Below are 13,124 nucleotides of genomic sequence, written 5' to 3'. Positions count from 1 at the left end.
TCTGACAAAGACCAATCAGGAGAGGAGGAAGCGTTACTTGCTGGGAGAGGCCACAGGTCATTTGGATGAGTGAAGACCCTCTTGGTGCTGTCACTGGGAGGGTATCTTACACACTCCTTCGCTCTCAAACTCCCTGCTGCTGAAAGTACAGCTCAGCTCAAAACGCTGAACTCATAACATCAATTTTATTGCCGTTCTTCGTCAATCTAATGATCATCTTTATTGAGTCTCTTCACTAACAGCTTGAATAAGGATTTCATACCACATTAGCTTCGGGATTTATGCTCACAGTCACGGCTTCCGAACAGAACTGCAAAGGCCTGTCACTTCATCATGTCGCCTCCATCCCCACTCCCTGTCACACACTGAACCAACCCCCACCACCACCACCAACCACCACCTCTACCCTTGCTCAACCTTACAGGCAGCGGTTGTAATTAAATTGTAGCATCAGGTGACCATTGCTGTCAGGGAGTGGCAGAAGTCAGGACTTCACTGCCCGGGCTTTGCCCAACACTGCAAGGGGCTGCCATTTCCACCTCTCTTGACCCATGGAGACTGATGGCAGAATTTCACCTCACCAACATTATCACTGACCTCAAACAAATGGGCTCCTGTCATTATAAATCCCTCTGTGTCGCTGAACTCAAGGTTGCCTCTTTCCCCCTTTCCTAGGACTTGGTGCTTGTCTCAGGTGACCTCCCACTGCCTGCTCACTACCTCTGAGCTGCTGTGTTGTACTAAAGCCACATTTGCAGTTGATGCAACAAATAGGTGGGAAGGCAAATTTGGCACAAAAAGGGTTTTGGGAGAGAAATACACAGGTTAAGTCAATGGGTAAAAACTTGGGAGGGGGGAGCATAACATGAGAGAATGTGAGGTGATGACTTTGGCAGAAAGAAAGGAGGAGCTGCATATGAGTAAACTGGAGAAAGACTGCAGCACTGAGGGAATTGGAGGTCCTTTTTCATGAATCATTACAAGCTACTATCTCAATGGGGCAGGCAATGGGGAAAGCAAGCAGCATTCAGCCCTTTATCTCAAGATCAATACCCCGGCACAGTAAGCAGTCCAGAGAAGGTTCACTCGGTTGGTCAGGATATAGAGGGATTTTATAATGAGGAAATTGAGTAGGTTGGACTTATACTCAATGGAATACAAAAGAATAAGTGATGACCATATTAAAACATCCAAGATTCTTTGAGGACTTGTGCCCCCCAGCTCTAGACCCCACAGCCAGGGGAAGTACAATTTCTGCATCCTTTTTTTCTATCCTTTTAAGAGCTTCGCAAGTTTCTATGTAATCACTTGTCATTCTTCTAGCCTCTAGAGAATACAGTCCCAGTTTCCTCACAATCACTTCAGCCCCACCATCCTGGATTCAGTCTGGTGAACATTTGTTGCACTCTCCTACCATAGGCAAGGGGACCAGAACAGCCCTCAGTACAGCAGGTGCAGCCTCACCAGACTTCTATACAAATAAAACTAGGTTTCTTTGCTCCTTAACTCAAATCCTCTTGTGATAAAACATTCTGTTTATCTTCCAAATTGCTTTTTGTACCTGCCTGCAAGCTTTCAATGAGTTATGAGCAAGGACACCTCGGTCTTGATGGATATCGACAGTCTCAATCTCTCAGCATTTAAGTAATACAGTATTCTGTACCTCTGTTCTTCCTCACAAAGTTATTTAGTTAACATATTATTTACATTGTTTTTATTCATTCATGGGATGTGGGATTGGCTGGCTCGGCCAGCATTTATTGCCCGTCCCTAGTTGCCCTTGAGAAGGTGGTGGTGAGCTGCCTTCTTGAACTGCTGCTGTCCAAGTGCTGTGGGTTGACCCACAATGCCCTTAGGGAGGGAATTCCAGGAATTTGACCCAGTGACAGTGAAGGAGTGGTGATATATTTCCAAGTCAGGATAGTGAATGGCTTGGAGGGGAACTTGCAGGTGGTGGTGTTCTATGTATCTGCTGCCCTTGTACTTCTAGATGGAAGTGGCCGTGGGTTTGAAAGGTGCTATCATATGATCTTTGGTGAATTTCTGCAGTGCATCTTGTAGATAGTACACACTGCTCTCACCGAGCGTCGGTGGTGGGCAGAGTGGATGCTTATGGATGTGCCAATCAAGCGGGCTGCTTTGTCCTGGATGGTGTCAAATCTCTTGAATGTTGTTAGAGTGTATCATCTGAAAAATCTTGACATGTTGCAATTGACTCCACATCCAAATCATTGATATAGTTTATGAACAGCAGTGATCCTTGCTTGTTAACCAACCCTCAATCCATGCTAATCCATTACCATTGAGCCAATGTGTATTAACTTTGGTTGCTAACTTCCTATGTGGAATTTTACAGAAAGTTTTATGAACTCCTAAGTACACTATATTGGCTGGTTCTCCCTTATCGACACACTCTGTAGGGAATCTAAGCTAATCTAATAACATCCTCAAAAAAAACTCTCCAAGTTTGTCAAGCATGATTTCCCTTCATAAATCCACATTGATTCTGTCCATTCTGACCGTCAATATCCAGTAATCACTTCCTTTATTGTAGAATCTAATATTTTCCTTCCAACTGATGCCAGGCTAACAAGTCTGAAATTCCCAAGTTTCTCTCCTTTCTGAAATAGTGGAGTTACATTTGAAGCCTTTCAATTTGCAGGCACCACTACAGGACAAGTAGCATTTGAAAAATGACAACTGGTGCATCAAAAATCTCTTTTAATACTCCAGGGTGAAGGTCATCGGGTACCAGGAATTCATCAACTTTCAGTCCCATTAATTTCACCAATTCTACCTTTTTTTAACTGATACTCATGTCTTTCAGTTGAACACTCTCACTTGGATCATAATTGTTTCATGGGGCACATCTCTTGTTTTCCTCTGTGTTGACAGATATAATATACTTACTTAGCTTCCCTGCCAGAGCCCAATCTCCTATTACAAAGTTTCCCATCTTTGCCTGTATTAGCCGCACATTTGTCTATGCTAATCTTTTCCATTTTACAAACCTGTAGAAGCTTTTACAATCTGCTTTTACTTTTCTCCTTCCATAGTACATACTCTCTTCCAATAGCAACTTTGATGTACTCCTTTGGTGCATAAAAAAAAACTTTCCAATTCACAGGCTTTCAATATTTATTTATGCAACTTTATGAGCATTTGATCTAATACTATCTTTCACTTTCTTGTTAGTCATGTCTCCTTCAGTCTTCCTATTGTGTATTTTTGCCTTAAGGGAATGCATGTTATTTTAAAAAGCAAGCATTACTTCTTTGAATACTAGCCAGGACCTATCCACCATCAATCCTGTTAATGTATTTTTCCAATCCACCACAGCCAACTTCTTCCTCATACATTCATAATTCCCTTGTTCAGAAATAAGACCCGAGTTTCAGAGTGAACTATATCTTTTTCAAACTTTCTGAAAAACTCCTATCCTTGCGTGGTTACTATTCTCTCAGGGTTCTTTCATAATAAGATTATTAATTGTCCTTTTCTCATTACATATTGCCAGATCTGCAAAAGCCCTTGTGCGGTAGTTGAGCTCCTCAACAATTTGTTCCAGAAAACTATCCCAAACACATTCCAGGAATTAATTGTTCATGGAATTGGTGCCTGTTAGATTTACCCAATCTTTATGTGGATTGAAGTCACCCATGAATACTGCATTTCCCTTGCTGTATGTCTCTTTGCTTTCCTGATGTATACTGTGCTCTAGATTACCGTGACTGCTTGGTGGTCAATAAAGCAGTGCTACCAATGTCGCTCCTTGTTGTTTTTAACTGTCACTGACACTAGACCTATCCCTTATGATAAACTTCTATATATCTCATATACTCTTAAATATTATTTACCCAATCTTAGTCATCTTGCAGCCATGTTTTCATTCGAGGAATTAAATCATATGCTTTTACTTCTCCTTGCACTGTCTTGTGAATTCATTCAGATAGAGGGCTTCTGACTTTCGAACAGTACACTGTAATTTGACTCGGCAAAAGTGAGGTCTGCAGATGCTGGAGATTAGAGTCAAGATTAGTGTGGTGCTGCAAAAGCACAGCAGGTCAGGCAACATCTGAGGAGCAGGAAAATCGATGTTGCCCGAAATGTCGATTTTCCTGCTCCTCGGATGCTGCCTGACCTGCTGTGCTTTTCCAGCACCACTCCAATCTTCACTGAGTCACTCTAGGATTTGTTCCTGCTGCTCTCCATTTACATTTCCAGCTTTTCTACTTCCTATAATCAGTTCTGCTGTTAGTCCTTCTTAGGGTCCCCATCCCTTGATGAGCAAGATTAAACCCTCTCCAAAAGCATTAGCAAATCTACCTGCAATGATAGGAGTCCCAGTCCTGCTAAAATGTAACACTCCTCCTTTTACAGGTCTCACCCACCCCAGAACTCATTCAAAGACCAAGAAATCCTAGACACCATTTTTTTCCACCCATGTATTCTCTTCCTTGATCTTCCTATTTCTACACTCGCCATGATACCTGGCAGCAACTTTGAGGTCATTGGTGAAAGAACCTTGTTTCAGTCTCTTGTCAAGGTCCCTAAATTCTACTTTCAGGACCTCACCCTACTTTTTATCGATATCCTTGTGCCAATGTTAAAAATCACACAACACCAGGTTATAGTCCAACAGGTTTAATTGAAAGCACGAGCTTTCAGAGCGCCGCTCCTTCATCACACAACCACCTGAACCATCACCCTCACCTCAATCACGAATGGAAAACTGGTGAGTGAGTGAGATAGATGCAAGTGATTTCCGTATTCTTTGCTTGATCATTCTAGTCTACAGTCATTCATTCCTTCTCTGCCCATTTGACATTTAATCTACTTTGTTAATCGTGGGCTCCATGTAGTTCTGAGTTTGCCAAATACATCATGGTGACTTCTGTTAAAAAGCCCTGAGCTTCCAGTTGTCTGTCGCTTTAACCCACCACTCTGTTCCTTGGCCAATTTCTCTGTCTCAGGCTTGTTGCAGTGCTCCAGCGAAGCTCAGGACAAGCTGCAAGAACAGCATCTCATTTTCCACTTTGGAACTCTACAGCCTTCTGGACTCAATATCGAGTTCGACAATTTTAGGAGTTGAGACACCTTCTCCAATGTCTTTATCTCAACTCCCAAGCACCAGGCCTTGTTGTCACATGGTTTGCTATGACACACTACCTATTGTCAGCCACTAATCATTCCCATTAGCAGCTATTCAATCTCCTAGGCTGACTATTTATCCAATCAAAGGATCATAGAACCCCCTACAGTGTGGAAACAGGCCCTTTGGCCCAACCAGTCCATGCCGACCCTCCAAAGAGTGTCCCAGCCAAACCCATTCCCCTACATTTACCCCTAACCTACAAACCATGAACACTCTGGGCAATTTAGCATGGCCAATCCAGCTAACCTGCGTGTCTTTGGATTGTGGGAAGAATGCTAATATTGCATTTACATTCTTAACTACCAACTGAAGTTGCATAAGAGAATCCTGAACTAAGACACCCAAGTCCCTTTGTGCTTTAGATTACTGAAGCCTTTCCCCATTTTGAAATTAGTATATGACCATAAGACATAGGGACAGAAATTAGTCCATTCAGCCCATTGAGTCTGCTCTGTCATTCAATCATGGCCAATAAGTTTCTCAAGCCCATTCTCCTGCTTTCTCCCTGTCACTCTTGATCCCCTTGATACTCAAGAACCTATGGATCTCAGTCTTCAATGTACACATTGACCTGGCCTCCACAGCCTTCCGTGGCAGTGAATTCCATAGATTCACCACTGTCTGCCTGAAGAAGTTTCCCCTTATCTCCTTTCTGAAAGGTCTTCCCTTTACTCTAAGGCTGTGCGCTCGGATCCAAGTCTCTCCTACCAATGGTAACACCTTCCCAACATCCACTCTGTCCTGGCCATTCAGTATTCTTTATGTTTCAATTAGATCCCTCCTCATTCTCCTAAACTCCACTGAGTTTAAACCCAGAGTCCTCAAACATTCCCCATATGTTACGCTTTTCATTCCGGGACCATTCCTGTTAGGGCCTCAAAACTAGGTTCTGTTATTTGCACATCAATTAATCTAAATGGAAGATATTGTAATGGAGATTGATATTAAAAACATCACTCAACATGAATCAAAAGCACATTTTTTGTCACTGGACCAATCATGCTTTATTGCGACAGGAACAATTAAGACATGACAGACCCTAAACACATAGAGACCTGAAATAGTCACAGTTATTAGGATATTACAAATACCTTGTAAATCTGTTAAGGCCTCAGTTGGTATATTGGGTTGAAATGAACCACAATTTAAGGAGGATGTCAAGGCCTTGGAGATGGTGCAGAGGAGAGTTACTTGAATACTAGTTGGGACTTCAGTTACATTGAGAGAGTGAAGGAGGTTAGAGAAGGATTTGAACAGATTCAATAGAGGCATTTAACATTCCAAAGGGTTCCAGCACAGTAATTACACGGGAGCAATTTTACACTATTCCAATTAAATGTCAGGCAAATGGAAAATCGCTCATACATCCACATGTGCATGGAGTAGTGGTGATGGTCGCTGCTGCAGCTGGTGGTGCTGGCAGTGATGTTGGTTCACTCAGTTGGTTGGATAACTGGTGTGTGATTGAGTGATGCCAGCTCCTGCAGGTTTGAGTGCTGTTCTGGCTGAATTCACCATGAAGAGCCCCTCAAAATTGCCCCTCTCATAGAGTCACACAGCATGGAAACAGACCCTTCAGTCCAACTTATCGATGCTCACCAGGTTTCCTAAACTGAACTCATCCCCGTTTGCCTACATTTATGCCTCTAACTTTTCTGATTCATGTACCTGTCTAAATATCTTTTAAATGTTGCGACTGTATCTGCATCTACCACTTCCTCTGGCAACTCATTCCACGTACAAACCACCCTCTGTTTGAAAAGGTTACTTCTCAAGTCCCTTTTAAATCTTTCGCCTCTCACCTTAAAAATATACTCTCCATCACCCATTGTCTTTCCTTCATGAGAGTGTAGCCTATGGATGTCCCTCTGGTATTACAGCAACTTTCATTTCATTTCATCAGCGTGAAATTTATGACTAGCATGCCAATCCCACTGCCGACATATCTCGACCTGGTTCACAATACCAGACTATAGGTCAGCCATTTAGGACTGAGATGAGGAGACATCTCTTCACCCAGAGAGTGGCGAGTTTATTGAGCTCTCTGCTGCAAGAAGTGGTTAATGGTAGAACGCTGAATGTTTTGAAGAAGGAGTTAGATAAGGATGATCAGTCTAAAGAGTATGGGGAGAAACAGGAACAGGGTGCTGAGATGAGAAACAGGCCCACCCAGACCCATTTCCCTACCCTGTATTTACCCCTGACTAATGCACCTAGCCTACACATTCCCGAACACCATGAGCAATTTAGCACGGCCAATTCACCCGACCTGCACATCTTTGGATTGTGGGAGGAAACCAGAGCACACAGTGGAAACCCACACAGACACGCAGGGAATGTGCAAACTCCACATAGACTCTTGCCCAAAGTTGGAATCAAACCCAGGTCCCTGGCGCTGTGAGGCAGCAGTGCTAACCACTGAGCCACCGTGCTGCCCCTGAGTCGGGCAGTCTGCCATGCTCATTTTGCAGCTGGCCCTAAGGGCTGAATGGCCTGCTTCAGCTGCTGTTTCCTATGTTTTTATGTAGCTGGACAATGAAAATGCTCATTAAGCATTACATGAGTAAGGGCCAAAACTAGAACACATTGTGGCCATGCAGATGCTCCTGGTTTCCTGTTGCTCGTTCCATTGTTAACAAGACCATAAGATATAGGAGCCGAATTAGGCCATTTGGCCCATTAAATCTGCTCCACTATTCAATCATGGCAGATATGTTTCTTAACCCCATTTCCCAGCCTTCTCCTCATAACCCATGATCCCATTTATTGTACTTCATAGTGCCTCACCACTGGCAGCTTTGCCTATAGCTGCCTTAGCTCGAAACCCTAGGAAATCCCTCCATAACCTCGCCACCTCGCTCTTACTTTAAGTAAGCTCTTGACCAGGTTTCTGGCCACCTGTTCCATTCACTCCTTTCGTAACCAATTCCAAAATCTTTTATGACTGGGTCTAGAATCCAGTTCTGGTCAGCCAGTTATAGGACTGATTATATGAACCTGGAGAGGGTTCAGAAGAGATTTACCAGAATGTTGCTGGGTGTGGAAGGTCTGAGTTATAAAGAGAGGTTGACAGGCTGGGAGCTTTCTGGAATGTGTAAGGTTGAGCGGTGAACTGATAGGAGTTTATAAAATAATGAGAGGTATAGATAGAGTTAAAGGTAGTTGTCTTTTTTCCTAGGATGGGGGATTTCAAGACTAAGAGGCATATTTTTAAGTTGAGAGGAAATAGATTTAAAAAAGACATGGGGGCAAATTCTTTTACACAGAGGGCAGTTTGCGTGTGGAATGTGCACCCTGAGGAAGGGGTGGATGCAAGCACAATTACATTTAAAAGACATCTAGATAAGTACATGAATAAGAAAAGATTAGAGGGATATGGGCCAGTTTGGGGCTTATGTCTGTTTCTGTCCATATGAGTCTAAGAGTTGTCACTGTTGCTTTGCATCACTTACAGTCATTGGACACCAGAAATGAGAACAATTTCTCATTCATAATACAGTAAAACCATTCAAATACTCCATCAAGCAAGTCTTTATCCTTCAGCAGGTGAATAAACTGATTGATCCCCAAAATAATGTTGACCAAAGAGTCCGCGGCCTCTGAATGAGTTAACACAGCTCCCTTCACAGTAACATAGTCTGGCCTAGTGTTTATGGATTCATCAATATTCCATGATGCGTTGATCCCTTTTATTCCCAATTTGCTGTTGGTAGATTTCTTTTTTTTGTAATTCCAAGTCTGTTGAATAATACATTTAATAAGCAAATCTATTTTTCGAACTATCAGCTCCCAGACACCTGAGCAACAGATTATCCAGTGATACTCCGTGAGAGTGTTGTCAGCCTGACAAAAGCATATCATTTTGATGAATCTAATGGTTAGAAAGGAGTTTTCAATGTGCCCTAAGCAACGGGGCTTATTATTACAACCTAAAGGTCACCATCAAACAGTCTGTCATAACAGAAAACAAAATAATAACAATCTGGTGGCAAAGGCAATCTATAATGACAGCAGCAGTGTTCCCAAACCATTATGTAAACGCTGATAAGTGCAATTGGAAGCCATTACGGTCAACAAAAAGTCATGACACAGCCTCTAGATCACAGAATCCCTACAGTATGGAAGCAGGCCATTCTGCCCATTGTGTCCACACCAACTCTTCAAAAAGCATCCCACCCAGACTCACCCTATTCTTGTAACCCTACGTTTCCCATGGCTAACCCACCTGCACATTCCTGGACACTATGTGCAATTTAGCCATGGTCAATCCAACTAAACTGCACACCTTTGGACTGTGGGAGGAAACCGGAGCACCCGGAAAATGTGAAAACTCCACAAAGACAGTCCCCCGAGGGTGAAATCAAATCCAGATCCCTGGCGCTATGAGGCAGCAACATTAACCAATAAGCCACTGTGTCTAGATTTTTGTAAAGCATAATATTGTTAATTAAATAGAAGCACTGAATAAATACATTCCTTGACAAATTATTTTCCTTAACTACTTTTAAGGATCAGTCACTACGCAAGCTCCTCAGTTTCACTCTCTGTGTTAAGCTGTGCTATTCCCAGTCTGCACACTCTATCCTATATCACCAGCTCTCCAGGGAGACACCTCACTTCATTGATTTGTTGGTTTACAATGTCTCTGCTGGTGAAGCAGTTAACCAAACAACTCTATAGAGTGTGTTGACCTAATCTTAAATCCAAACATAAATAGAATCTTGTCAAAACCAACTAAATATTTTCCATCTCGCTTCCTCAAATCATTCAACACCTATATTCCCCTTATTTCCTTCCCCAACTCTGAACCCAAAACCCAATTTCTCCCTGGAAGCACTGAAGATGGCAATGGAGTGATTGTAAGGAGGTTGGTCACCTGAACCTCATAGAATATGAGTTCCCTGATTGGGGCTGATAACCTGGTCCAATCAGGGGCTGACATAAAAGGATGAATGTCAGGGATATTGATGCTCTGAATGCCTGAATCAGTGAAAGGCAATTACAAAAGATGCATTTGTAAAGAAAGAGTGAATGGTGATGGGATGCTGGCCTCTAAGTATTTGGTTTTCTTGCATAATTATTACTTCATTATGACTATTCTCTGACTGACAGCATTTTTGGCAAGACAGACAATTCCTAATCATGCTGAGATGTTAGAGGTCGTCCTGCTGACTGACATGACAGAGTGACACAAAAGTCCACGTCAAAGGGATATTTAAGAACATTATGTGGATAGGAGACTGAACGGAGGTGCTCAAAATTACGAGGGGGTTTTGATTTAAGAACTAAGAGGGAACTGTTTCTATTGACTGGTGACTTGCTAACCAATAGGTATGGTTTTATGACAATTGTCAAAAGCACTGGATGGAGAGATGAGCAATTTAATCTTTCCATGAAATGAATTGTTAACACTCCAAAATGAACTGTTTGAAAGGGTATTGGGAACTGAAACTTCAAAAAAGAGTTGGGTAAACATTTGAAAAAAATAATTTTGGACTCCTGGGGGAAATAACAAGATAAAAGGGACGCAACAGATAGCTCTTTGAAAGAGGGCCAAGAGGCTGAGTGTCCTCCTCCTGTGCAGTTATAAGGATGTGCCTTGTCATAGTGCTCTTTCTCCTGTGTCCCCCAGGAACCTGTAAGTGTCAGGCAGAGGAGAGAGATGCTGAGCACCTCCAGCATTTTTATTTCAGATTTGAGGCATGGAGAGAAAATAGGAATGGAGTAAGGAAATTGCACGATCAGCCATGATCATATGGAATGGTGGTGCAGGCTTACAGAGTCATAGGGACGTACAGCATGGAAATAGACCCTTCGTTCCAACCCGTCCATGCCGACCAGATATCCCAACCCAATCTAGTCCCACCTGCCAGTACCCGGCCCATATCCCTCCAAACTCTTCCTATTCATATATCCATCCAAATGTCTCTTAAATGTTGCAATTGTACCAGCCTCCACCACTTCCTCTGGCAGCTCATTCCACACATGTACCACCCTCTGTGTGAAAATGTTGCCCCTTAGGTCTCTTTTGTATCTTTCCCCTCTCACCCTAAACCTATGCCCTTTAGTTCAGAATTCCCCCACCTCAGGAAAAAAAACCTTGTCTATTTACCCTATCCAAGTCCTTCTTAATTTTATTAACTTCTATTAGGTCACCCCTCAGCCTCCGAAGCACCAGGGGAAACACCAGCTTATTCAGCCTCTCCCAATTGCTCAAATCCTCCAACCCTGACAACATCCTTGTATATCTTTTCTGAACCCTTTCAAGTTTCACAACATCTTTCCGATAGGAAAGAGACCAGAATTGCACACAATATTCCAACAGTGGCCTAACCAATGTCCTGTACAGCTGCAACATGGCCTCCTGCCTCCTGCACCCAATACTCTGACCAATAAAGGATTGAAGGGCCGAATGGCTTATTCCTGCGCCTATATTCTATTTTTCCATCTCTAGCAGCTGCAATATTTTGCTTTTATTGGGGTATATTCCCAGCATGGGGTGTATAGTTGTAATCCCCTCCCCCCGCATCATCACTGACCTGTGTAGACAAACCTCCCTGGTGCTCCTTTACAGAACTGCTTCGATTTGTAGGACAGCGTAACTTCCACCACTCCTGGGATGTGCCGTGGGGGGGTCTGCACTCGGATGGCATGAGGCGTGATCAGCTGGCCCGGAAACAGAGAGAAAAATAAATCCAAGATTCACGACAAACCTTCCAACTGACTCAAGAAAGCACGAGGTGAGTTTATTGTGTTCTCAATGGACAGACTGCTGAGCAGAAAATTAAGGGGAGATTTTTGAAACCGTAAGGGCTCTTGGTAAGAGTGTACCAGGAGAAAACATTCTCAGGAGTGCTCTAGAAACCATTAAGAGTGTTCTCCTGACATTTGCACCAACATTCACCCTGTTACCAATAAAATCATCCAACTATCTATTCAGTTCCTGTTTGTGAAGCCTTGATGTGTGCAATTTAATGGCTTGATCTGACTGCAGAGGATTTCACTTCAGTTTTCCAAACTTTTATACTCTCGCTGTTTCTGTTTACTTCCAAATTATTAAGAATTCAAAGGAGAAACAGAATCTCCCTCTCTCTCTGCCAAGATCACTCAAACATTTGCTGCGAATCTAACATTTGCTATGGGCTGCTGTTTTCTCTCCTATGCGCAGATTTCTTTTATCTTTTAAATTTACTCTCTCAGGGGCAGCTACTGGACTCTGGACGCCCTCTGCTATCCTGCACTGAAGGCGATGATATAATCACAGTCAAGTCCAATCCTATTCCCACCAAGATATTGGACACATGCATGTTCTGGTAGAAAGGAGGAGTGGATCAATACAGGGACAGAGACAGAGAGCCCCTATACCCTCACCAACCCCGATGTTGTAACTAGAGATTACATTGAGGATGTTTTCCCTTGGGCAGCGAAGGCTGAAATGGGCAGGGACATGATACAGGTGTACAAAATTATGAAGAGCATTGAGATCATAGATAGGGAGAACATTTTCCCCTGAGTAGAGGGTAGCATGGTGGCTCAGCGGTTAGCACTGCTGCCTCACAGCACCAGGGACCTGGGTTTGATTCCAGCCTCGGGTGACTGTCTGTGTGGAGTTTTCACATTCTCCCTGTGTTTGCGTGAGTTTCCTCTCACAATCCAACGATGTGCAGGTTAGGTGGATTGACCGTGCTAAATTGCCCACAGTGTTCAGGGGTGTATAGGTTAGGTGGGTAAGCCATGGGAAATTTAGGGTTACAGGAATTGGGTGGGTCAGGAGTGTGTAGGATAGATACATTAGTCAAGGAAAATAGGTCTTAGTGGACTACACATCGAAGGATCAGTGTGGACTTGCTGGGACAAATGGCCTGTTTCCACACTGTAAGGATTCTACAATATTATTACTATCCCAGGGGCATTGTTATAAAGTAAGAAGCAGGAGGTTTAGAGGAGATTGGAGGAAACAATGTTTTCA

General features: G+C 43.1%; 1 protein-coding gene across 8 annotated transcripts in view; it reads right to left on the bottom strand.

Moving 5' to 3' along the window:
• Window positions 1–13,124, bottom strand: part of LOC140481361 (transcription factor COE3-like) — a 485,497-nt gene that overhangs the window by 116,007 nt on the left and 356,366 nt on the right. For all 8 annotated transcript variants that reach the window (XM_072577432.1, XM_072577442.1, XM_072577459.1 and 5 more), the window contains exon 10: window positions 11,695–11,821. In XM_072577432.1, the coding sequence (XP_072433533.1) occupies window positions 11,695–11,821 (127 nt within the window). The remainder of the gene's footprint in view (window positions 1–11,694; window positions 11,822–13,124) is intronic.

Source organism: Chiloscyllium punctatum, chromosome 1 (assembly GCF_047496795.1).
Source record: "Chiloscyllium punctatum isolate Juve2018m chromosome 1, sChiPun1.3, whole genome shotgun sequence".
Classification (NCBI taxonomy): Eukaryota; Metazoa; Chordata; class Chondrichthyes; order Orectolobiformes; family Hemiscylliidae; genus Chiloscyllium; species Chiloscyllium punctatum.
This window is presented reverse-complemented; position numbering and strand designations above follow the sequence as displayed.